The following is a 26,518-nucleotide window of genomic DNA, read 5'->3' as shown; positions in this document are numbered from 1 at the left end:
AATTCGACACCTTCAGAATTTGTTTTGCTTAGCATGTCGAAAAATACAGCTGCTTCTCCTGTGCCAGTTATCTCACAGCAATCATCCATGAGACAGCCGCGAACAGATTAACGGTGCCAAATGGATGGTCGCAAGAATGTCTTTAAAAAAAGTATTAGCTCAGAACACAACTGAGCACAAAGACTGCTTGTTTCTTTCAAAGCCTGTCCCCCTTTGTTATTTACATGTCCTAACTGTCCAACCTGACACATTTTTACGGTTAGGAATGACACAGCACTCTTTTGGGAACACAGCTTTAGAAAATCCCTGCATGCTGATAAAAAGCACATTCCTTTAATCTCCTCACAGCTTTGCCAGGCAATGTGGTAGCTCCAAAACAAAGAAAACAAATAGTTGGTGACCTCTGATGAGTCCAGTGCTGGGGAGGAAGGGGGGAGCAGAGGAAGCAAAGCACTAAATCTTCTATCCCAGCTTCTTTTTATAAACTTTAAGCACATATTTGTTGTGTTCAACATCCATCTGACTATTTTCTCTCTGTCAGATCCTGAAGGAATCCTCCTGTTTACCTCATCTTAATTGTTGGAATCATCCTCATGCTGCTTAACATTACAGAAATATTACTGAGACATACTTCTTTGCTTAAACCTAATCTGAATAAAGAGTAACCTCTGGAAAGATTTGTAGTGAATACTAGACATAATGAATGTTGACATTTCGTTGCATGTGACTGACCACAACAGTATTCAAGATACGACGTGTTGATACTCTATAGCAAAGCGTGAGATCAGAAAAGATTTTCTTTGAGAAAAGACCTTCACATCCAGAACAACAAAAACCTGACCATTAAATAGCAGGAAAATGGGAGATAATGTACATAAGAAATCTAAAAAACAAACACACGCAAGGAGTCAATGAGAGCTAGTGAATCCTCAAACTGACCTGCTTCACTTCAGCCGGCATCACGGAAATCCTGTTTGGTTAAGCCTCTGGGAGAAACGCAACGAGAACAATATTCTCTTGTGAGTGGAGTTTGTCTGTAAGTCAGTCAGTCAGACAGTCTTTCGTTCCTTATTATGCGAGTATGTCCTGTGAGAGCCGAGACAGCTCACAGCCACAGAGCCATCCTTTCCCCACGGTCACATGCACGAATATACTCCGTCTCTCACGTCTTCTTGCGTGTGCCTCTCTCTCTCTCTCTCTCTCCTTCTCACACACACGCTCTTTCTAACACATGCTCGTAATCCTCTCAGGGACAGAAGAAACCCGCCTCCACCGTCAGCGAGCGAGGATGCTGCAAACGTTGGGGCGAATAATGATTTCAAAATGAGGAGAGATGCTTTAGACAGTCCAATGAATCCTTCAATAAATTCAGGAATCCGGCTGAAGAGAACCAAAACAAAACAGCTCACACACAGAGAAGTGGAAGGGAAAAAAAGTTACCCGGTGCAGGAACAAAACCCTCTGGGTAGACTAAGAGAGAGGGGGGTGGACGGGCGTAGAGGACAGGGTAAGGGGGGGGCGTGTACGTGTTTGAGTGAATAGAATCTTCCCAGAAGGCAGTTGCCCTGTTCACAGTGTAGAGTTTTGTACTCTTGTTCTCTCCCTCTCCTCACCGAGCATCTATGCAGACAAGGGTGAGACGGATTGGAGGGGGAGGGGGCTGACAGACAGACGCAGCTGGAGTGGAAAGAGAAGAGAGAGAGAGAGAGAGAGAGAGAGAGAGAGAGAGAGAGAGAGAGAGAGAGAGAGAGAGAGAGAGAGAGAGAGAGAGAGAAAGACTCCACCCAGCCATCATGCCAAAAGAGCATGAGCCCTGAGAGGGGGCAAAGCTTCACAAAACTTTATGTTCCTCTTTTTTTACCCTTACGCTCTCACTCGGCCTGTTCTTTTCTCTCTCTGCTTTTGTCCTTTTGTCCTTCCAGCCTGCTAAATATGAGAAGGGAAAGGAAAGAGGTTGCAGAATGATTTCAGACAGCATTCAGTGACTGATAGTGAGAAAGAATTTTAATCCAAATCTATGAATGGCTTTAACACAAAGCCGGAAGGAGGGAGAGTTCAGGGATGGGCAATTTACACCCAGGGTGTCAAACTCATTTTAGGTTGTGGGACGGATGTGGGACAACTTTTTTTTATTTGTTGTACATTGGTGCACTCGTGGAGTTAAAAAAAAAGTTTCGAATTAACATTATGCATGCTTCACTAACCTACACTGGGGTTACAATTAAATGGTGCATTTGTAATTTATTAATTTCATACTATTCAAGTGTTTGGAGTCAGTAAGATTTATTAATTAAGATTATTTTTAAACTTATTTAATTATTTAGCAAGAATACATTGAATTGAAAATACGTGACAGTAGAGACTTTTACATTGTTACAAAATATTTCTATTTCAGCATATTTCTAACTTTCTATTCGTCAAAGAATCCTGAAAAAAATAAAAATAAATCACAGTTTCCACAAAAATACTAAGCAGCACGACTGGTTTTAACATTGATAATAATAGGAAATCTTTCTTGCATATCAGAATTATTTTTGAAGGATCATGTGACACTGCAGACTGGTAGTACACAATGTGTACACCTGCCCAAACACAAATTTAGGCTTAATAAAATAAATATACAGCTAATTTCTATTTACAAGCCTACGCCACAGTCAAACATAACTTTACCAACTTATTTGACCCAAAAAATCCACATTTGAGAGCAATTCCGGACAAGTAGAAACGCATCAGTAAAGTGTCAAAGCTGAAGATTTTCCACCTCGGAGGCTGAGGTATTGAAAATGCAACTCATGTCTTTACTTAAAAACAAAATCTTCTCAAACTCTGAACAACAGTCAGCACAAACACACCCCCACACTGAAGAACATCATGTCTTATCTAGCAGTAACAGCCTGAATCTGTTTGCAGTCGGCCTGAATGAATTCGCTCCTTTTTCTACTATGGAGTCTGACACCAAACGACTGCAGAACGCCCTGTGGTCACTGAACCATAAACATGTCAACAGAAAAAGTGTTGATAAATAAATACACTGAAAGTAATCAGAACTTTTTAGTGGATCCAGGCCTGAAGAAGTAGTGCGATGGAACAGGTGCCGTGAAAGGTTAACGTGGACTACTGCGGAGAGAAAGACAAAAAGAGAAAACTACACATAATGAAACGAACAAGAAAGAATAAGCAAGATATGCAATGTACGTGCGACTGTTCTAGTCTCATAAATATATTTATGAGCACTGAATATTTGAAACGGCTTTTGCTCCAGAGGATGTATGATGTTTACTTAGGGTTGCAGCACTCTCAAATTTGGAATGTAATGAATTTCATCATTAGAAGTTTTCAAAGGTGGCGACTCAGCAAATATCGCATTTTAAATGCATAACCTCTGTAAACGAGCACTGATTACGGTAAAAAAAAGAAAAAAGTGGGACTGCAGACTGGGAAATAAACATACAATGTTGTTTCTCTTGATTTGCATGATCAAATACAAAAATGTGAGTCTTGGGTTTCTCCATAACGGAGATGCTGATCAACAACACAGATCTGGTAAATGAGATCCTGAGAGAATATATGAAAAAATCTGAACTAAAAGGGAAATATAGAACATAAAATGTATATAGCACTGAAATAAGTTTCACCAAAAATATAAAAATCAATCATTATTTACTCACCCTTGTGGGGTTTTTTTTCTTCTTTTTTTCTTTCTGTGGAACATAAAAGAATTTCTGAAAGATATCCTGGCCCTTCAATATAATGAAAGTGAATGAGGATAGAAGTTGAGCTCCAAAATGGCAAAAAAAGGAATAACACAAAATAATCAATATGACCCATGCGCAATATTCCATGATTTATGAATCCAAACCAAAATAGTCAATAATAATCTGCATTTTGTATCTTCATATTATTACAAGCAGCGATTTCAGATCCATAAAGAATCAATGTGTTAATTTGGATTGTTTCAATGAATCAATTGACCTAGTTCACAAAACAGGTGTGAATCTGAATGAATCTGACTCAGTTCTCAAGTTTAAGATTACCATTGAATAATTTAAATTTGGCTTGTTCCTCACACAAAGCTGTCATATGTCTTTTACTTGGAATATGCTGCCCAAATCATATTTACCACTTATTTACAGATACTTTGTGGTATTTTTGTCATCTTGAAGCTTGAAAAAAAATGCCGTACAGGTTCCGAGCAACATGACAAAACTACTGTATGGGGTGATCTATTCTTTTAACTACACATACATTTCATTTTGTGGTGAATATCATCTTTTACAAACATTAAATATCAACTCTACAGTTCTGCTTTCAGTCTGAGCTGTCCTACTGTGTCTAACATTCTCATTCAGTAGCTGCTCTCCAAATGTTCACTAACTCGAAGCTCATTATACAGTCCTCTGCTCACATAAAGTCTTGTTATGACACAACGTGTAAATAGACCAGTGCCCTGGTAATAAGGTAAGCGACTGACAGTCCAGACGCACATACCAATCTCTAGATAAATATAAAGAGCAGAAACGAGTCTATCCACTCACACACAAAGTCAATAAAGGCACCAAAGACCAGACAGAAATATTAAACCTAATATAAATATGTATATATCAATGGGAAAACAACAGGAGAATAAAACAATGTAATTTAGCTGATCTTATATTGTGTTAACTGCCACACAGGGTGACGACAATTTGAATCCTTTAAGAGAAAGTCAAATGAAAATATCAATGCTATTTGCTTTGATTGTTTAAATGTATTTTTAAACAACATTTCTATCTGTACGTATATATTGGAATAGGTTGTTAAATCCACCATCTTTGTAGAGATGCACAAGTAATCATCAGCTATATCTACTGTACAGTTGTTACCCATCAACAAATTTGTAGTACTGTACATACATTATTAAACCGTGATGCTAAACCACTTCAAGGCAACTACCATTAAAAGTCAGTGTCTTGAAGCCTCCAAACAAGTATTTCAAGTGTTTTCAATTTAGGCTCCCAATAAGAGGGTCAAGCACACAGACTTGTTTGGTTATATATGAACATGCAATGTGAAGGGGTCACATTCCTGGAGTGACTCAGGGGTCTCATAAAGCAAGAGATTCTTATTTTAAACACATGAGTTCAGGATCCACTGAGTGAACAGCAGTTGGTCCTTTAAGTGTCTCCAGAGTCAATCCTGCTGGTATGGTTAAGACTACCTTATAATCAGGAAACTTTCAACCACATTCAGTGGCTGATGAGTTAAATAGTTCATATTATAGACAACTAGTAGACTACTAATAGTATCCATGATTGATTAGGGCAGGGTGATATACTGAATATTTACAATATTTACACACAATGTTTTGCTGATGATATATTAGTATCCCTAATGTAATTTTTATTTGGACAGTTTATGATTAAATGAGTTGTGATGCCCTGTTTGCCACCAATTATTATTTTTATTTTTTTTGTTTTTTTCTAAAGAACCAGTCAGACCATTTCAACAATGGTTATTTGGTGTTATATATATATATATATATATATATATATATACATATATATATATATATATATATATATATATATATATATATATACACACACACACACACACACAGTCGTGCTCAGAATTAATCATACCCCTGGTAAATATGATAAAAAATGGCTGTAAAAAATAAATCTGCATCGTTTATCCTTTTGATCTTTCATTCAAAAAATGGACAAAAATCTAACCTTTCATTGAAGTAAAAGAATTGAAAGTTGGGGGGGGGGGGGGAGATCACATTATGAAATAAATGTTTTTCTCCAAAACACATATATATATATATATATATATATATATATATATATATATATATAAACTTAATGATAGCAAAGCTGAATTTTCAGCAGCCATTATTTTGGTCTTCAGTGTCACATGATGCTTCAGAAATCATTCTAATATGCTGACTTGAGGTTCAAGAAACATTTCTTCTTAAGTTATAGAACAGAACTTATAAGTTCAATATACAATATATATTCTTATTATATTAGTCATCCTTTTAAGCTTTTATATAAATACTCAGGGCTCTACAGTACGCCCATTTCACTCACACATGCGAGTAAATATTTCGGCGTGCGAACGTGAAAAAATATTTGGGCGCACTCGTGCGAGTGACACAGCATTTTTCTATAGAAACAGCTGCAAATATATCATCATGAGGAGGGGCAGAGTAGGACACTATATTACCGGGAGATCAGTTATTTAGGCCTAAATCTTCAGTAGCTAGTCTGTAGCCTCATAAAAAAAACTACAGTGCCCACACACGAACTATTTCAAAACAGCGCGAATTCATTCGCTCTTAAAACATCCTCTGATATAAACAAGTAGGCCTAAAAATGTATAAATTTTAAAATGTATTAATTTTCAGCATTTAGTCATTTATTTGTAATAACCACTTTAAGTGGGCTATTTAAAAATTGTTATTTATATGTTAAATTATGTTTTTAAAACATAAGCGCAGAGTGTTACGTAATATTGTGTGTGTCGAAAGAATTTGTCCGCAGCTGCTCAAAAAAAAAAAAAAAGTCAAAAACCCCACTGTCAGTGTTTTGTAAGGAACAGGCAAATATGTAAAATATAGCAGGAGACATTTTAATTATTTACTAATAAAACAGTTATTTTTTATGTCAGTGTCGGCTAGACAGATGAAGTTGACGACTCGCGATCTTTGCAGCGCCAGAGAGAAATGCACATTTCATACGAATTACATAAGCAGCGCAGTCTGTTTTCTTTCGTTTTGAATTGTTCTGCTTAAAAGTAGACATTTAAAGCTATCTATATGTCTCAGGTCTGTGAGGCAATAGGCTACCTTATAGCCCTACGCTGAGTTTCGGTTCATTTATGAGACGAGCTCCAGGTTCGCCAGCGCCTCCATGTCCTGATTATCTATTTTCTAATAGCCTATAGGCCTATTTACTTATTTATTAAATCCAGACAATTGGTTGATGAAACATCGATTAAAATTAAGATACAATTAATACAAAACGAAATTAAATTTAAAGACAGGCTTTGTGCTTTCAGTTTGAGGTCTCTGTGAAAGTTTTAAAACATTTGTTTAGTGCCGCTTTGGAGCGCTCACGTCCGTAACGGAGAACTGTCTGTAACAATTTTTTTTTTTTTTGTGAAATAAATTTCTAAAAAAATGCGACTTAGTCCAGTGCGACTTAGGCTATATGTTTTGTGGCGCATTTTTTGACTGATATGCGACTCCGGAGCGACATAAAATAGGCTACGGTAAGTTATGTATTCTTTTTGTGCAAATGTCCCATAAATTCCCATCCTTTAAGGATTAATTTATGTCCCGTTAACCGGTCCATTGCATTACGAATAAAGCTAATCAATAAAGTCAAAAATGTGATGTGCAGTCAGGTTTGAGTGTGTGCGCTATTTGAACGAGTGTTCTTCTCACTGATATGCTTGTTGTGATTTGCGGAGTTTTGACGAGTTTTATAGTCTTGATTGTTTCTTATTCAAAAGTGGTGACATCCCTACACCCCCCCAATAGAATAAAATGAAAATCTTTTGTTTGAAAGTTTTGGTCTGATGTTCTTAACCTTACAATGAGCATTGTAAATTTAATTGTTGAATATTTCTAATAATAAAACTATAATGATAAACTTATACAACAAAAATGACTGTGCTCCCAAATATTTGTCTGTGCTCCTAATTTTTTTTATTTAGGCGCACCAGTGCTCCTTGTTCAAAAAGTAAGTGTAGAGCCCTGCAACTATTGAGATAAACATTAAATGGTTAGTTCACCCAAAAATGAAATTAATGTCAAAAAATGTCATTAATGTCATTCCAAACCCGTATGACCTTTGTTCATTTTCGGAACACAAATTAAGACCTTTTTGATGAAATCCGAGAGGTTTCTGAACCACCCATTGACAGCAACATCATTGCAACTTTCAAGGCCCAGAAAGGTAGTACAGACATCGTTAAAATAGTCCATATAGTTCATAACATTAAGGTTGAACCACTGTAGTCACATGGACTATTTTACTATATTTCTAGGCCTTGAAAGTTGCAATGACGTTGCTGCCTATGGGTGGTTCAGAAACCTCTCGCATTTTCTCAAAAATATCTTAATTTGTGTTCCGAAGATGAACGAAGGTCTTACGGGTTTGGAATGACGTGGGGGTGAGTAATTACTAATTAATGACAGAAATTTTTTCCCTTTAAATATATCAACCAGCCCTTGGATTACAACATAGGAAATGCTAGACACAACCTTATTTTGAGTGAGAAAAAGATTAAGCAACATTGTGAAAAGAAAAAGTTCTCCGTGTATTTTAGGGCTTTTAGAGGATTAATCATTTGATGGATTGTGGAATGGGGATGAGAGCGGTCTGAACAGCCCTCTGTAGAATATGAATGGCTGTGGGCATCTGCAGCTGCTCTGAATACAAAGAATGCAGCTATTCCCACTCCTCAGTGAGAGCTCCTGTCCTTCAGTGTGCCAGCATTAGGAAACATGTGAGCAGGTTCACCTTTCTAACACCTGCAGGCATATCAAAAATGGGGATTACTCACAGGATTACAATTTTTATGTATTATGAAAGAAATATAGCCATGATATCACCAAAAGTGGATCGTGATATATGACATACTGGAGAGGTTTTACAGACAACTACCTAGAGCTTCACGCTCCACTTCTCATCGCTCATCCACAGCAGTTTCACTGGACTGCACTTACTCTCTATTCCAACAGGTAACTACAGGTAACGGGTAACTTCTTCCAAGCAGCTTTGTGAGGCACATTTAAAGGACACCAGTGACTATTACATACCATATCCTGAATTTTAAGTCAAACTTTCAAATCAACTACTAAAAATGCTTTCAATTAATGCAAACTTCAACATTACTTTCCCTATTTAAGATAAAATAGTGCACTTTTACTGGTGACATTGCATTGTTGGTGTAAAGAAGACATTTAGGCAAAACAACAACAAAACATCTCAATCACTAATAATTGTGAACAAATTGGATTTATATATTTGCAGAAAAGTGTGTGTTTCTCACACAAACCATTCCATATTCTCTGACAGCTCCATATTTTTAGTCACATTTGTTGTTTTTTTTCAAAGGAAAACTTCTGGAATCTAAAAGGAAAAAATATTCAGTAGGAAAAAAAAAGTATCACTATATATGTGTGAAAGCAGAAAAAGGAGCTATGAGAGGTGCGAGAGAGAAAATAAGCAATGTAGGCAGGTTCACTGCTGCTTTAATTATAGTTTTACAAGAGGTTTGACTTTTCCTAATGGCACTGGAAGTGAGGTGGCATGGGAGATTGTGTGTGTGGGAGGAGGGTGAGAAAGTCATTGTTAAGCAGGTGATTTACAAGACTGTGGGCCTCCCAGGCTTTTTCCCGTAGCGAGCTTCCTTGTGTTTTGTGGCTAACCCAACGTGTCTACGGGCATGGAGGAAATCCACCCAAAACCCTCAAGATAGGCTGTTTTGGGGGTGCGCCTGTAAAAGTACAGACAGTGTGTATAGTCTATTACTGATTTCAGTACACAGTCAATAAAGTCATCATCAAAACTAATGTTCAAAATTCAGGGGATGGTAAGTTCACTAAGATTGCATGGTAACACTTTACAATAAGCTCTCAGTTGTTAATATTAATGTATTAACTAACATGAAGTAACAATGAACAATACATTTGTTACACAATTTGTTAATCTTTATTAATATCAGTTAATAAAAATACAGTTCTTCATTGTTTGTTCATGTTCGTTCGGAGTTCATTAACTAATGTTAACCAATACAACTTTTGATTTTAATAATGTATTAGTAAATGCTGAAATTAACATTAACTAAGATTAATAAATGCTGTAGAAGTATTGCTCATTCTTAGTTGTTAACTAAAGTAGTTAACTAATGAAACCCTTATTGTAAAGTGTTAAGTGTTATTTATTTGAACAAATATACAGTTAAAACAGTAATATTGTGAAATATTTTTTCAGTCACATGATCCTTTGGAAAGCATATTAATAATGGAAACAGTGGAAACATTTTAAAGTCAGTTAAAATAACTTAAATTAATTGAAATAGAATTTTTTTCTAACAATGTAAATTACTTTACCGCCACTTTTGATTAATTGCATAATAAAAATATTAAAAAAAATTTTTTAAAAAGAAACGTACTGACCACAAATTCTGGACGGTAGTGTACTGTATATACATGTAGCTAACTGTGGGGAAAATAAGATCATATAAAAACATACTGGGATAAAGTGATTAAATAAATTTAATGAATTACATTTAAAATAATAATAAATAATATTAAAAAATTTTATCATAATCATTTTTATGAGGACAATTTTACATAAAAGTAAAATGTATATACTAGATATAAAGATACTTTAAAAATGTAGCCTGGAATTTTTCACCTTTTTCTCAAAAAACAAACAAACTGAAAGCGTTGGCTGAGCTCCTCTCACTCCACACCAGTGGACATACAGGTATACGGTAAGACTGAGGAACCTGAGCAGAGGTGTATCCTACAATATCTGTTCCTTATCACAGACAGCATTGATCAAAGCAGCAACTGTTCTTCCGAAGCTCTCCACAAGCCTTTCAGACTCAAAAAAGCTAGCAAAGTTCAGACACAGGAACCAAGCATCAGTTCACTCCTCCAGGCACACTTCCTGAATTTTAAATTATGTTCTAGATTCCAGGAAGTAGTAGCTGTGATGTTCCTCGAACTGCCTCGGGTCATGACCCCTCAACATTACTTACATGTGGGACAGTTGAGGTTACTTTAAAGAAAAGCTGTCTACGGTGTCAGAGTTGCTGTGAAAGAGACAAGGTCTGCCATCAACAGAGTCCTATTGTGTGTCTCTGTCACTCTGTGACCTTTTGGGCCTTGTGTAGAATAATAAAGGCTCAAAAACTAAATAAATCAATATCTCCCCCCCGTAAACAGACCCAAGATAAAGCAGTGCACAAGGTCAGTGCTTTCTTGCTTTGGGAATTAGATTTACTAACAGCTTGCTCCAGCGCAAACCCCCTTTTGGCTTTAAAAAACTACTGTCAGGATTTACTAAAGACATGCAGTGAAAAACTAGCGCTGAAAAGACGTGGACAGTTATTTTTTTGAGGCTGACCTTACTGCATATGCATTTGTAGGAGTTTCCCTTCCAGACGCAAAATTCATGGGAGGAGAGTGTTTAAATTAATCATGCAAGGTGATTTACTAAGGTTTGCGCTGGTCAATTTAGTGGTATTTGCGGCATTATTAAATGCCCAAAAAAGCAGGTCATAAACCAGACACTAATTTGCGCTGCTCTTGGTAGATTGCGTTGGTCATTATGGAAACTTTCCACTCCCATCTGGAGGGCATATAATGGAAGATGCAAACAATCCGAGCATAAGCAGTGACAATGAACCTGGCTTTTTTCTGTGAGAATCAAACTTTTCTTTAACTGGTTTTAAAACAAACAAAAAGTTCAACAATAATGTAGAGGAAAACATTTAGATACCATTGAAGGATGACGATGAAGTAACACTGCATATGCACCTCCAGTAAGAAATAAATGATGTGGTGTTGCATTCATAAAGACATGTAGTATGACTCTACTAGCCTGAAATTCTCCACTACTGATCACCAAAGAAACAGAAAGAATTTCATCAGCCTCATTTCCCAACAGCATCCCACACAGACTCGGGCTAAATTGCTCGATTTGTGTAATTGAATAGGAACCTCACTAAATTGTGTTAAAAAAATACAATAAAAAAATAATCAGTTGTTGATCTGGATGCAATCCAGTGGTGAACGTCTATTGATTACATATATTACGCAGTCCAGTGGTACTCAAATTGATGGATGAAAGGATCTTGCAAATGTTACTCAGTTCAGAACAACAGAAGTCAGAAAGGTATTAGACAACTTTCAAACAGGTGGTGGGCAACAAATGGGCAGTGTCTCACCAAAAGGCAAAATGTATACTTTTTTTAGATTGTGATCGAATTTCCTCTAAATAAAATACATAAACAAATAAAATTTAAACCTGAGACTCTATTGACTTACTTTTTTAACTCCCCAATACTTCTACTTAAGTGAACAATTTGTATTGTGATGGTGAGTGTTTTGTTTTTCTTGTTAATTTCATTTGACATTTATTTCCTCTCATATTGACTTTAGTTTACCCCAGAATGTTAGACACACATTTGCCACAGCACCATAACCAAACAGGACTCAAAGCAAACGGGAAGGTCTATGAGATAACATGAGAAAGCACATAGTGAAGAGAGATGGGAAGAGAGAAGAGTGTAAAGACGACTCATCCTGGGAATTGATGATGATTCACTGCAGGACAACACATCCAGAGCACTAACTCGACACAGCCAAACACAGCTGAAGCTGAATGAGATACAGATGGACTGATTTTTTGAAAACAATGGATATGAAGCACCATCAGCGTGAAGGGAGGTTGGCGGCTGCTTTGTTCATTCACATAGACTGACGCATGACTGGCCAAGCTGGAATGGTTTACCTGCATGACCATCTGTTGCCAGGGCAGCGGTTGGTTGCTCCCGCCAGTGGTGCCGCCCACCAGTCGATCAGAGGGCAGACTGCCGCGTTCCAGCTGCAAGGAAACATTGCGGCGTTCCTCTTCAAGGGCCCTGGTCAGACGCTCGAAGCGTGCCTCCTGCTCTTTGACTGATGCCAGGATACTGGCGGCTGACGGCACGTCATATTCTTCCATAGCAGCGCCCAAAATTATATGCTGATTACAGGGCAGGGCAAGTAGGAGAGAGAAGGACCCGGGACAAAAGAAACAACCATTGAAAGGGATAATTCAGCAAAAAAAAATTAATTCTGTTATCATTTACACACGCTCTTTTCTTCCTTTCTTTCGTGGAACATAAAAGGAGTTATTTACAGCAGAATGTCTCTTTTCCATAATTTGAAAGCAAATGGAGACCACAACTGTCATTTAAGGAATTTAACATCTTCAGGGGGATTTCTAGGGTCAGGAGATATTCAGGGTTAAGTGGATGCATGTGGAGACATTTTCTTTTTTTAATTGTTAAATATATTAGAGTGTTCTAGTCTATAAAATCGGCAAGGTATACTTTTTTGAATAGATCTAGGGATAAAACTAAAAGGTCCAACTAACTATCCCAGCCTCCAACAAGTCAAACATTTACTTTTAAAATGCAGTGCTGATTTAAAAATAAATAAATAAAAAGACTAGAAAAACACAATAGGTTTTGCCCCTTTACGGTTTGTTGTTGTCAAAATATAAGCGTAGTTTTGTAATAGTTTGAAATATAAAACAAACTTTATGCTAAACAATGTCTAATTCTTAGAGCAGATTGTAGCACTGAAAGTACCTGACATGAAAACTTTATGTTTTTATTAAGAGAAAATATAATTATTATAATAATCAGAATAAAAACATTTACCCCTGATTTCATAGACAAGGCTTAAGCTTAGTCCCAGACTAAAATGCATGTTTGGAGCAGTTTTAACTGAAAGCAATTTGCACTGACATATCTTAAAATAGGTCAGTGCCATTGCTTTGTCTCAAGATGCACACCAGTAATGTAAAGGCACATTTATAAAAACTACTTAAATGTCCTAACTGAACTAAAGCCTATAATCCTGTCTTATTCTAAGCCCTGTCTGTGAAACCGGGCTTCAGAGTTTTACTAAAAATAGGCTTAGGTCCGGAAGCCAACCCCTAGTGCTGCCCCGTATGGACCACCTTTATGGTGCTTTTTTGTCTTTTTTGCCAGCCCCTGGTCCTCCACTTGCACTGTTTGGAAGTGAAACCATTTTCTTGATCTCTTTTTGTGCTCCACATAAGAAAATCATACTTATTTGGAATGACAGGATGGAGAGTAAATCAATTCAAAATATACATTTTTGGCTTCACTATCCCTTTAATACAGACTATGTAACTCCACATGCTGCAGATGAGGGGTCAAATTGCACTATACTTAGAGCAGACAGTCCTTTATGGGAAGGGTGATACATATGACACAAAACATACAAATAGTTCCAGAACTAAATTCACCACCACACAATACAAATAGGCATGCCAGACTCTAAATCACCATTCACCTGCATACACACCTAGCAGTTAGTTGAGAGAGAGGCAGTTAGAGGAGAGACATCCCCCTATAAGGACAGACGGGAGGAGATGTGCCCAGCGGCGAGTAAAGAGAGAGCGAGAGCTGGCTGCAGAGGGAACGAAAGACAGAAGAAATCACAGGTTAGATAACACTCTGACATTATAAACATAATAGACAGAATTCTGCTTCGGTTGCTGGGGATTTAAAGAGGATGAAGATAAAAAAAATAAATGAGAAGATGCCAGAGAATGATAAATGACTATTGAAACCTCACTCGCTGACTTTGAGCAAAGTAGATTGTATTGGGCTGTCAGGGGACAGGTGTACGGAGACAAAGTGGCCCGGATGGAGTAAAGACGGGAAAAGAGGGCCGGTGCATATTAATATTTACTAAAAGCATTATTCAGTTGTTGTTTTTCGTTCTCTATTAAACCAAAACCAGAAATGGAGACACAATAACACAAACATGCTATTCTCTATAGAACAGTGGGTGTGAAGGTCCTATTCCCTTTGAAGCACAGCACAGTACACACACAGGCTTTGATGTTTGTTTCTGGCTGATCATTTATTTATCTTAAGAGCTATTCTGACACAGCTCTAACGTCAAGGCATTGTACCACAGTCTTGTTCTGGGTATAAAGAGCGACCACTCGAGGTCTAGCAAAGGGAGCGAGCTGATCTGCCTCTGCTGTTGCTCCTGCCTCTGGAAAATAACCCGAGATTACATTTATCTGCTAGATAAGACACGTTTACACAAATGTGATAGCTTATCATGAAAAATTCCAATCAATAAAAATGTGAGATTTGATATCTGAGATGTAAACAGTAAGATCTGATCAACAGATACATTTTAGCCTGTTTTAGGAAATGAGCTGTTCTGCCAGCCTGGTCTACTGAATTTCATCTAGTACCTACTTATCTGTCCATCCATCCATCCATCCATCCATCTATCTATCTGCCTGTCTGTCAGTATGGCTTGGATCCATCCTTCAAGTCATCCATCCCTCAAGTCAAGTCAATTATTTTTTATGCCATTTTCTGTCTGCCCAATGAAATTTTCAGTCTAATCGCTTAGAAAAGCAACAGAAAACCCCTACTCAAAAATAATAATTCACAATTTTCATGTCTGCAGCACACGCTGAAACACTGATGTCTACGGTAGCGATCAACAGAGTAAATCACCTTTTGAAAGTAACTTGATGCTTCAAAATTAAGATTGTTTATTACATAAAAACTTGCTTGCCTTACATCATTGAGCCTGGAACACACCAAGCCGACGCCGGCGAACTAGCGCTGATGAAAGCCGACTGTGTTGTCGCCTCGCGTCGGGTTAAAAAGCTGCACTTGAACACACTGAGAGAACTACAGCCGACTGTTAGCTAGAAAGCGCGTTCTGCGCCTGCGTGTAAATGAGACAACTGTCTATTTCTGCAGATATATTCGTCTATATTCGTCATTCAAAAAAGGAAACCGATGCTGTCGGCTGCAGATACACAAACCATAAACAAAGCAGTGCATGCTTACCGTTTTGAATATCAATCCTGCTAAACACTTTCTTTATTCCACTCCTCTCGTGTTAATATTGAAATATTCGCCAAGGAACACTCAGGTAAGATGACATAACATTAGAACAGCCTTCTAATCTGTACCGTTTTGACTGCTCGCTGTTTTGCTATTATTCTCGTGCACTGACTCGTTCACTAAGCTGAACAGCCAATCAGAGTTCCCTCTTTCACCGACGGCCCGACGCCGATTCAACATGTTGAATCGGCCGAAAAAAAGCCGACGAGGACCAATTTCAGCCGACGGTGCGGAACACACTGAGGAAACTTAGTCGGCCGGCGCACAAAAACTGCCCGACGGCGGACCGTCGGCTTGGTGTGTTCCAGGCTTTGCACCAGTAGGTGGAGACAAGTGACTGTTAAAAAATGTATTTGTCATTGAATCATTCATTCAAGAGATTTGTTCAAAAACTCTTTTTCATCCAGTAGTGAAACAAGGGAAGTCTTTATGAGTGAATCATTGAATTATTCCTTCAACCCATTTTTTAAATAGAGTAATTCATTCAAGTTAATAAATATCTTACAATTATATGCAGCAATTAACATTTTGTCAAAACCTCTTGTAAACATGCTATTTTGATTAGTTGTCTATTCAGAATCGTAATCTCTATTTTAAACAAAAGAAAAAATCCACAAACAAAAATAATCGTGCAGCTCTAAACAATAGCATTAATGACTTGCCTTAGCAAACACAACTATTTAATTTTGACAACTAATACACATTTTGAGAGCTTTACTAACAATGTATATGTGAATTACTTTATTGCTATATAATAATACTATTCAAAATCAAACAGAGAAAGTAAATGAGATGTTGCCCAAACCCTCAATTAAGACCAGCTATCAAAATCTTCACAGTGTATAGAGGGGCACAGTGCTCTCATCATGGGATTAACTGAGCTATGATGATGAGGCGTTTATGATGATGAACCCCTGCTTTAGGATTACAGAAGCTGCCTCTCCCATACTCCCTATTTCAGGGAGTACAGAGGCAGATGGGAAATAGGTCTCTGCCTCTCTGAATAACTGCAGGAGAATGGCAAGCATGTCAGACATGCCCACTGCACTTCTTACGACCACCAGCCATTGAACTGCACTTAAAATATTTAAAAGTAGTGAAGCATTCCACGTCTGGTTTGGAGCTGGTTTTGCTAATAGTCTGGAGGGAAAAAAAGAACAGTTCATTGACAGCTAACTGTTCCTGCAGGAATATCCCATCTGTATGCTGCATTAACCTTACAGAGAGCTTTACTGCACTGATGGCAATATGGTTACCTGATCTAATGATTGTACTACAGATTAACAAAGATGAATGTACCGATTTGCCAACAAGGCAGTTAAACTTAAAAGGATAGCACACACAAATATGAAAATTATGTAATTTACTATACTCCAAACCTGTACGACTTTCTATCTTCTGCGGAACACAAACGCTGGGGTCCAAACTACATTTGAAACCAATTAGGCCTAACGTTCATTGCAAAGAAGAATCTTATTTTTCGCTCCACAGTAGCAAGAAAGTCATAAAGGTTTGAAATGACATAAGGGTGAGTCGCAATAATGACAGAATTTTTTTTATTTTTAGGTGAACTATCGCTTTTTGAACTATCACCAATATGTCCTTACAGGGAGACGGTGCCTGTAACACTGTTTTGATTAAAAGTGCCTGATAATTGACAAATTTGTAATTGGTTGTGTCAACAAAATAAATAGGCTAAATAAAAAAAGTACACAATACATATAGGATTTAGTAGCAATTATTAATGGGCAGAAATGTTTTTTTATTTCTGGAGATGAATAAACACAGTCACATGAACTGTGCTTGTGCTGGCACAGTGTTTTTCCTCAGGGATAAATACATTAAACCCCAGTGCTAAAAATAGCTTTGTAATAAATTTACAAACGCAGTCGGAGCTTTCTGCGTGGTTCCAGAGAAGAGATGAAGCAGCAACAGAGCATTTAAAAACCCTGGCTTGAAAAATCCTCAACAACAAATCCATCCGGGGTTGGGGAACACCTATGGTACATAGCCAACACAGGAAACACTAACTTCGCTTCTGTTAAGGTGAGAAAACATTAGGACAATTGTGTTTACAGTGCACAGACCTGCTACACCTCAACCCCAAAAAACCTGAAACAATACAAAGCTTATGAAACACAGAGAAAGGCGGATATATAACAAGGCCCAGAAAGTATTAACTAGATTTGTATCATCCAAAACTTGCCTATACAATGTTGGAGTTGGCCTGATGATTTCTGAACAAACATAATAAGCCTAAATGCTTAGAAGCTGCATTTTTCATGTTATCATTCATGTCTGTAGCAAAAAAAGGGATGAGTTGTGCCTCCACAGCAAGCAAAACTAACGCATGGTTGCTGCAGACAAATAAGGAGGGGGCAACTACACAAAAAACTGGTGGGAACAGAACCCCCCCCCCCCCTCTCATTTCATTAACCCCAGCCAATCCCCTCTTCAAAAAGATAAACCCTCTCATTTCTCCTCTGGGGGCAGAGGTCCTACATAAATAAATCACCAGTCCAGCTCCACCTGAGGCCCATCTGTGTGTGCAGGGTCCGTAGAGTAATGAAACTCCTCATTTGATGCTGTTCAGCGATCAGTTTTGCACGTTCAAAGTGTGCTGGGCAGAGAATTGGGTAGAGGGAGGCTGATCCTGGACCAAGAGCTCCAGCTAAGTGTAAAGAAGACCAAAGACTAGGCCCTCAAGAGCACCTGGTCCCATTTTAACACTCATCTGGCTCCTCTCCAAATGAGTTTAGATATCAAATTAGGGGTGTATTAAGCTCAATCACTCATATTTAAACAAAGGGACGTTAACAACCTCAAAGGTTGAGCCGTGCTGCGTTATATGTCACGGCACTTATGATGAATTTCTGGGCTGGTGCTTTTCGGTAATCTAATATATTTTGTTCCAAGCACAACGTTGTCAAAAGGGGAGCCAAGAGGGAATGAAAAATCGTTAGAATTTAAAGACTGTACAGTATATTACAGTTTACAGAAGATCTCTAGGATTTACTGTGGATTAAGTGCGCAAGAGATTTAATTCAAATTATACAGTAACTCTCATTTACAGTATATGAATGACCGAAGCTCCCTAATCCAAGCTAAAAATACAAAAACAGCAGAACATTTTTTAGAACTTAACTAGGGTAGCTCACTCAAAAATGAAAATTGTTTACTCACCCTCATGTCATGCCAAACCCATATAGCCATATACCCGTATAGCTTTCAAATGTACAAATATCATGCACAATCTTTTTATGAACTTTTTGTAGTGCCAAAGCTTTGGGTGAATAGACTTTTAATGGAGGGACATAAACCTCTCAGGTTTCATTCAAATAACTTAATTTGCGTTTTGAAAATGAACGAACATCTTAGAGGTTGTAACTGTAAAGATCCTTAATAAAGTATATTTTAAAAGTGTACTGAAAACTGCTTCATCATTTTGCTGTGAAAATCTATACTGTCATAGTCAATATTGCCTTGAATTTGGCATTCAAAGCAGCTAGCACAAAGAAATGCTGAAGAGTTATGTGTGTTTTCAAGAAGGAGGAGAGAGCGGAAAAATAAAGCCATTGTTTATCCCTCATTTTTTTCCAAGTCTTTGTTTTTTGAACTGACTAAGGATGTGAGAAGCCTCTCGGAATGAACCAGCATCGAGAGAGTTAGAAAAACATCCTCAGCAACGCTCAGGTTCCAAGTCCTTAAATAATACAGTGCGTTATAGTAAAGGTAAAATAAATCAAAGGCATGCCATACTGTAACGCCTCTCAAAGAGGATGCATCTTCATTGTACTTATTAACAGAGAGTAGGCTATACACATTTCACACAGAATTATACATCTTCACCAACTGATTATACTCAGAGAATAGGGAGGCAAGTAAAATGAGAAAAAAAAGATACATCACGCTATGTTCACTAGTCAAAACAGTCTGTCACATTTATAACAAAAATTTGAATTGAAATTACATTCACAATTATTAATTTAAATGAATAATATTTACATTTTGTGTAGGTTAACTGCATGCCATATCCTTTAGACTACAAACCTAAAACAGGAAGTACATTTTAAACTTTATTCCCCGGTTTCACAGATTAGGTTTAAGCTCAAGTCTAGTACCAGACTAAAATGCATGTTTAAGCTGTTTTAACTGAAAGCTGCCTGCAATGACAAATTTTAAAATATGTCAGTGCAGGTAGATTTCAGTTAAAACAGCTTAAACAATATATATATAAAACTATGACAGACACCACTGCCTGTTACTCATATAAATTGACTATCTATCATTTTTGCATGTCATTTGCATACAACTGAGTTTTTCAAACTTTCCGACACTTCGCTATCAATCCCAAAATCCCTGTCAATCCCACAATCCCCTGTGCGATCCTGCCACTCACCCCTCATAGAGATTGAATTGATAACGCCCACTCATATCCGTTCATTCAACACCAGTATACATGTACGATGAAAGAAACCAATAAATTGTTTCCAACACATACATGCCAATAAAGACCAACATCCTCCCTTATATACCTTAAGATATGGCATCATCAAACATATTTTGTATGCATTTTTATATACTGATACATTTAACTGCATTATGACTACTTTGCAGTCAAAGCTGCAAAAGAAAAGCATTCATCCCCTTTCATAGTACGATGATGAAGGAACAGACAAAGTGGTGTGACTGGCGAAATGATGTGCAGTAATGAAGGGGAGAAAGTGAAAAGCAGACAGACGTTTGGGAGGGTACCTTTGATGTCGGCCAGGCAGTTGGTGTGCTTGTGGACGAGGTGGTTAAGGCTGTTAGAGAGGGCTGACAGGAACTGGAGCTCTCCTCCCAAGAACCTCTGCCTGATACAGCAGCTGCAAGAGAGACGACAACACACATGCATCAAACACATGCGATGGGGCCAATCCACGCTGCATCATTAGCAGGTTTATTTACATATTACAACTGTGAGTCTGTGCAACCACACACTCCCCCCCTCAGGGTTCAAGCTGAGAATGTGAAGAGCTGGGATGCATGGCTTTGGATTGTTTACTTCAGTGTTATAAATAGTTTCTCTTCTCCTCATTACAGAGCAACGCCACAGCATTGTATTTATTCATACGCGTTCCACAAATTAAGATCTGCATAATGCTGAACCTCTATTCATGAAGGAATTTAGTAAGAAATGTGGCCTGGTGGTAAGCGAGTAAGCTAAGACACGTGCAGCGCCGCTTTTGCAGGTGACCCGAGATCGAATCTCACTTGTGTCATGTCCCAATCCCACAGGTCCTGTTTCCCTGTCAATTTATAAATTGGTTAAAAAGGTTCATTGAGTTTGTTTTTTCTTCAGTGTGAAAGCAGCTATGAATCTTCAACTAAGCAGCATGTTCAGTTCACGCAGGCAAAAGCACAGGCATCAACAACTTGATTTTTGAGTCAAAATCATCTAAATGTCAACATCAGCAACTTAAAAGGCAAACCCAGACAAACCCATTTAAAAAAAAAATAATTAAAAAATAAAATAAATATTTTAATTTCGTTGTCATATTTTCTTTATTTCTCTATGATCTTCGAGCAGCACTGCAAAGACTCAGGGGTAATTTCTGAAACTCTTTTCACAAAACAATTCTTCAACACTCTTATTCGGCTAAGGATTACAATATCTTTCCCACAAGGGACTCTTCTCTGCTTCGACTTCAAGGACAGACATGCTCAAAGCACCTTGGATTTGTGGGACTGACATCAAAGGTGAGCTAAGTCAGAATACATTTGTTATCAGGCTCCTCTTTCTCTCTGTCTGAACTGAGCTTACTGTGTTCTATGCAATAGTGTGTTGTGTTAAATCCATGTCAGCGTGCACCCGTGCAGCTAAAATGTCTGCAGTTAGTTCATGTCAAAGAACTTAAACAAAGATGATGTAAATGACAAAGCTCACAAAACTTTAACTCTCATGATCAAAAATAGATTTATTTTACAGTACATAATGTACAGAATCTTAATGCATATATATTAATCCTATAAACAATAAGAAAAAGTACCATGGTACTATTATGGCTTTTTGGAAATTAACATGTAAGCGCCATTATATTTTTTCAAAATACCCCGGCATACCATGTGTAAATACCATGTTACACTACATGAATATAGTATTTAATCAGGACAATGTTATACAGGACGGTACCATTTGATACCATTCATGCCAAACCATAAGTAATGAGCTAATACAGTCTATTAACTGCTGTGGAATACAGTCCTCTCTCATTAGAACAATCAAGTAGATGATGTCACATCATTTTCTGAGCTGAATGACTTAAGGGCAAGAAATGCATTGCCAAAGTAAAGAAGAAACCAGAGAATATTTATTTAATGGAACAGTTTACCAAAAAATGAAAATTCTGTCATCATTCACCTCATGTAGTTCCAAACCAGTATGCTGTTATTTTTATTTTTTTTCATGTGGAACAGAAAAGTAGTAATTTTTGAAGCAACTTTAATTAAGCAGTTCATTGTAACCACATCTGTCAAGTATCCAAAAGCCAGACTGCTACTGAATCCACAGTGCTAAAAATCATTGTTACATTAATCAGCTAGTTCTTTTTAGTGAACCAAAAAAAAAAAATGTAAAATGAAATATTTTACCACATTCTTATGTGTTAAATGTTTTAATATATAGTTAGAGACAATTGTTAATGGAACCTGAATAAGAACCAGAAGAGTTAAATTCACTAGTGACGAATCTTAAAAAAAATGTATACTTGTGCTCGACTTAACAGAAAATAGATTTGGAATGATATGCGAGTAAGTAAATATTGGCATTAACCCTTTAAATTCCTTGTGCTGGGCAAGTAAATATCTAGAACCATCATCACCATATTAAGGTCACATCAGAGACTCATGACTAGTAAAAATAAAAAAAATAAAAAAATGTAAAATTTAACCACGTAATACGCCAATATTTCGTAGAATTCTTGCTAGGGAAGATCTAATTGATTGCAGTGTCTTCAAAGAGATTGGCCCAGGAATGGATTTTTCTCTTTGAGGCATAACCTGTGTGAGCAGCAGACAATGTATCTTCCCTCTCCAAGGAGTGAGGGGAGGGAAGAGCGCTTAGGCAGTAATACAGGCAGCATGCCCACAGGAGCATCTTAATTAGAGGAGAGAGAGAAAGAGAGAGAGACTCTGTACTGTGGGGAGTCTGAATAACTGCTGCAAAGGAACAACTCTTCTAGTCTGAGGTGGCAAGGTCAGACCGACCGGAAACATCCGTAGAAAGTGTAGAATGTGGCTTAACAAGCTCAGCTGAAGAAGTTGGAATAGGTTTAAAATGTGTACTCATGCCTTGTTAAATGTAGACTAGGCTATCTCAAAAGTCATGTTGTTAGAGCTGTGGCCATAGGGGTTAGTTGTTGAGCTATGGTGCTCACATAGGTGTTGTAGGTTTGAATACAGCCTGTTTTATGTGTTGATGCCATTCCTGTCCTCTTGCTATTGTCGCTATAAAAGAAAATTCTTAAAAAGCAAAGATTTGAAAGGGTCAAAAACTCAAAATATCCATTATTAATTCGTTTTTTAAACACATCTTCAAGTCATCAAGTCTAACTGTCATCCAATGTCAAAGTCAATTGCTCTCTAATGATGATAACAAACTCTCACTAGCAGTTGGTAACATTCGCACACCCTTCAAAATTTGTCTTTTATGTTGCTTTGACTTTTTGCAGTTTGACACTTGGTGAGACTTCAAATGCCCAATTGTAAACTTTCAGCTGTCACGTATCTCTCGCACTCCTTCATCATACTAAATGTGAAGGAAACTTATTAGGCTATATGTCATTGAACACAGCGGTTCTTAACCAATTATTTTGTCAAGGTCTTGTCAAAATTTACTCATTGTTAGCGGTATTACTTTGCCTTTTATGCCTGTTTCCAGTCTGCAAAACTACAAAAAGGCATAATTATAAAAAGTAAATTTTAAGTATAAAGAATGTTACTGCCAAGATCCTTATGGCTTATTTACTTGTACCTCTAACAATAGCTACTTTTGCTCAAATCATAGCCTAGGTTGAGAGTTTATGCCACTTAAAGGGATAGTTCACCCAAAAAGGAAAATTCTGTCATCATTTACTCACCCTCACGTCGTTTCAAACCAGTAAGACTTTCGGTAATCTTCGAAACACAAATGAAGATATTTTTATGAAAAATGTCCCTCCATTGACAATATTTATATGTGAATAAATGCCTAAATTCAATCTCTTCATCATATAAAGCGATTGAGTCTCTTCAGAAAATTTGGACTACACTGCTCGATTCATATGGATTAGTTTTATGATCTCTTTATGAACATTTTGAAGTGGCAAAGTGGTAGTTGCGTGGACTTTCAATGTAGGGACACAAATCTCTCAGATTTCATTTAAAGGCACACTATGCAAGATTTGTACCTTAATATAACAGCTTCGAAATAATGTCGATGGTAAACGAACTCGTAGTAGGGCGAATCATCCCGATAGCAAAGAGCGGGGTGGGGGGTGGGGGATTTGACGCTGGCAAAACCAGCAATGCAAGTTTGAGAGGTGGCTTCCCGACAAATCACGCAAGAATCACAACTTGCTTTACAGCACGACGTCACATACATCAACAACATATGAAGCAGCCTCTATGGAAGACACTAACACGCATTTCAGACGTGAATCATGGCAGAGTCGGCGAAGAAAACGAAGAAAGCGCAGTCGGAAGAGTGCAGAGACTGCTCTGCGTAAGTGGTATTTACGACAGTAACGTTAAATACAAGTACTCCACAGCGACTCTAGGGGTCGCTGTTTGAGAAAAAACGGAAACTGCATAGTGTGCCTTTAAAATATCTTCATTTTTGTTTCTTGAAAATACAATGAAAAGTCTTAAAAAGTTTATTTTTTGGGTGAGCTAACCCTTTAAAAGTCTAACTTTGCTAGACTACGGTAAGAATTGTGATGTTCTCTATATTTAGCATGTCATTTGTTGTCTGGTTCAGTAGCTTGTGTTGCTTCATCCTCGACTTCTTCAGCGGTGAAGCATTTCTGCAAAGCATGGCACTGTTCCATAAAAATGGCAAACATTTCCACTTTCCAGGAAAAATATCTTGTGGGATGTTGTGACCTCATACTACTTCACACCATCAGGGTCTGAAATGGCATGTAATCAGAGTGGCAAGAAAAAAAACAAGCTATTTGCTAAAGAGTACACACATCACAGTATTCCAGTCCTCTAGCTGCTCTAATTAGAGGCAAAGTCAAAGATGCATTTTGTTGAAATGCCCTTTCATTCTTTGCTGCCCACAAGCAGGGCCAGGATGCTAATTGAGAAACGCTATTGAAAATGACTACCTATCATTATTAGACCTCTCAAGATAGTGATAATCTTCCAAAGTGGCTAAATTTGCAAGCGGCAAGCACTCAAGACCAGTCTGACCTTTATAATGCCCCCATCTGCAATGAAAAAAAGAAAGAAAAAAAAAACCACTTCAGAACTTTACATCATGTACGCCCTTCAAGTCTTAGCATCCTTCCAGCGAAAAATATTACCTGGAAAGCTTCAGGAGCTAAATTTTCAGCAACCCACAGATCTGCAGGCTAGAATTGTCTTAGAATATGTATCTTTCGGCATCTGGAGCCACGACCACTTCTGTAACTTTAAAACCTGTCTATGACCTATTCATCAAAAGCTAATTCACTATGCCTTGTATGTCATCCTCTGACTTTTTTAACATATAAAAAAATATTAGCAGACACGAAGCCATATGAGTCTTAAGACCCAACTGAGTCGCATGCATTCAAATAATAAAATTGCTCCCAAATGTCGGCCAAAAGCATCCCTTACAATGCTGAAAATGTCATTGTCCCTCTTGTGGAGTGAACATGCAAATCTGTGGCAATGTCAACCTTTTACTGATAGAGAGAACAACAGACAGAACAACAGAGCGATAGATATAAAACGAACGATCATCGATCGAACGAACGAACAAACAATTGATGGACGAATGGACAGAGGGAGACTAACAGAAACTAATTGTGAATTCAGGTCTAATAGTTAAACATGGTCTGGATGAGTAATATCCACTTCTCTGATGGAGTGTTACAACTTTTCAGAGCTTCCACAGGCCGCCGAACTGAATAAAAGATAGAAGGATCAGAAAATGAACAGCGCCCTAAACCATGTACTGATCATTTATGTAAAACCTTTAGAAGAAAGCTGGGATTGATGCTCCTCCTCATCAAAAACCTACAAGTGAACACAATTCAGAACCTAGTTAAAGAGAGAGAGAGAGAGAGAGAGAGAGAGAGAGAGAGAGAGAGAGAGAGAGAGAGAGAGAGAGAGAGAGAGAGAGAGAGAGAGAGAGAGAGAGAGAGAGAGAGAGAGAGAGAGAGAGAGGAGGAAAAAAATGTTACAAGAAACAATCAGGGAAATAGGTTTGAAAAGCAGCCTGAGGGGTCTTTGTCATGGTGCTAATGAGAATTAACCACTAGAGGTTATTACTTGCCTACTTAAACATTACAGGTGCACTTATATTAACATATTAAATATCATGGAGGTCTAGTAATAATCAGTTTCATTTCAGTTTAATTCTACAGAACATTAGTTGTAGTGCACAATATTTGACACACACCAGGTCTCATTTGACATGTTTTGGATTAAACAAACCAAGTAAAATTATGCTTAATTAAAAAATGTTATTACATTTTTAAAGTTTGTTTATTAAGTTCATTATAAATTCATTAAATTGAGACATTATTTTAATTTGACAATAAAAATAATTTAAGAAAAAATATTGTGAATTTCATAGAACCCCATCCATTGCTAAAAC

At 37.5% G+C, this 26,518-nt stretch overlaps 1 protein-coding gene across 50 annotated transcripts in view; it reads right to left on the bottom strand.

Moving 5' to 3' along the window:
* arvcfb (ARVCF delta catenin family member b) overlaps window positions 1-26,518 on the bottom strand; it is a 198,877-nt gene that overhangs the window by 102,975 nt on the left and 69,384 nt on the right. For 33 of the 50 annotated variants that reach the window (XM_079870305.1, XM_079870309.1, XM_079870329.1 and 30 more), the window contains exon 1: window positions 940-1,419. In XM_079870305.1, the coding sequence (XP_079726431.1) occupies window positions 940-960 (21 nt within the window). In that variant the 5' untranslated portion in view covers window positions 961-1,419. Of the gene's footprint in view, window positions 1-939; window positions 1,612-12,521; window positions 12,756-14,110; window positions 14,216-20,445; window positions 20,559-26,518 lie in introns of those variants that run through there. The other 17 variants (XM_079870334.1, XM_079870313.1, XM_079870322.1 and 14 more) reach the window with 10 other exon arrangements.

Source organism: Squalius cephalus (assembly GCF_949319135.1).
Source record: "Squalius cephalus genome assembly, chromosome: 5".
NCBI classification, from domain to species: domain Eukaryota; kingdom Metazoa; phylum Chordata; class Actinopteri; order Cypriniformes; family Leuciscidae; genus Squalius; species Squalius cephalus.
Note: the sequence above shows the minus strand (reverse complement) of the source record. Positions and strands in the feature narration are given on the sequence as shown.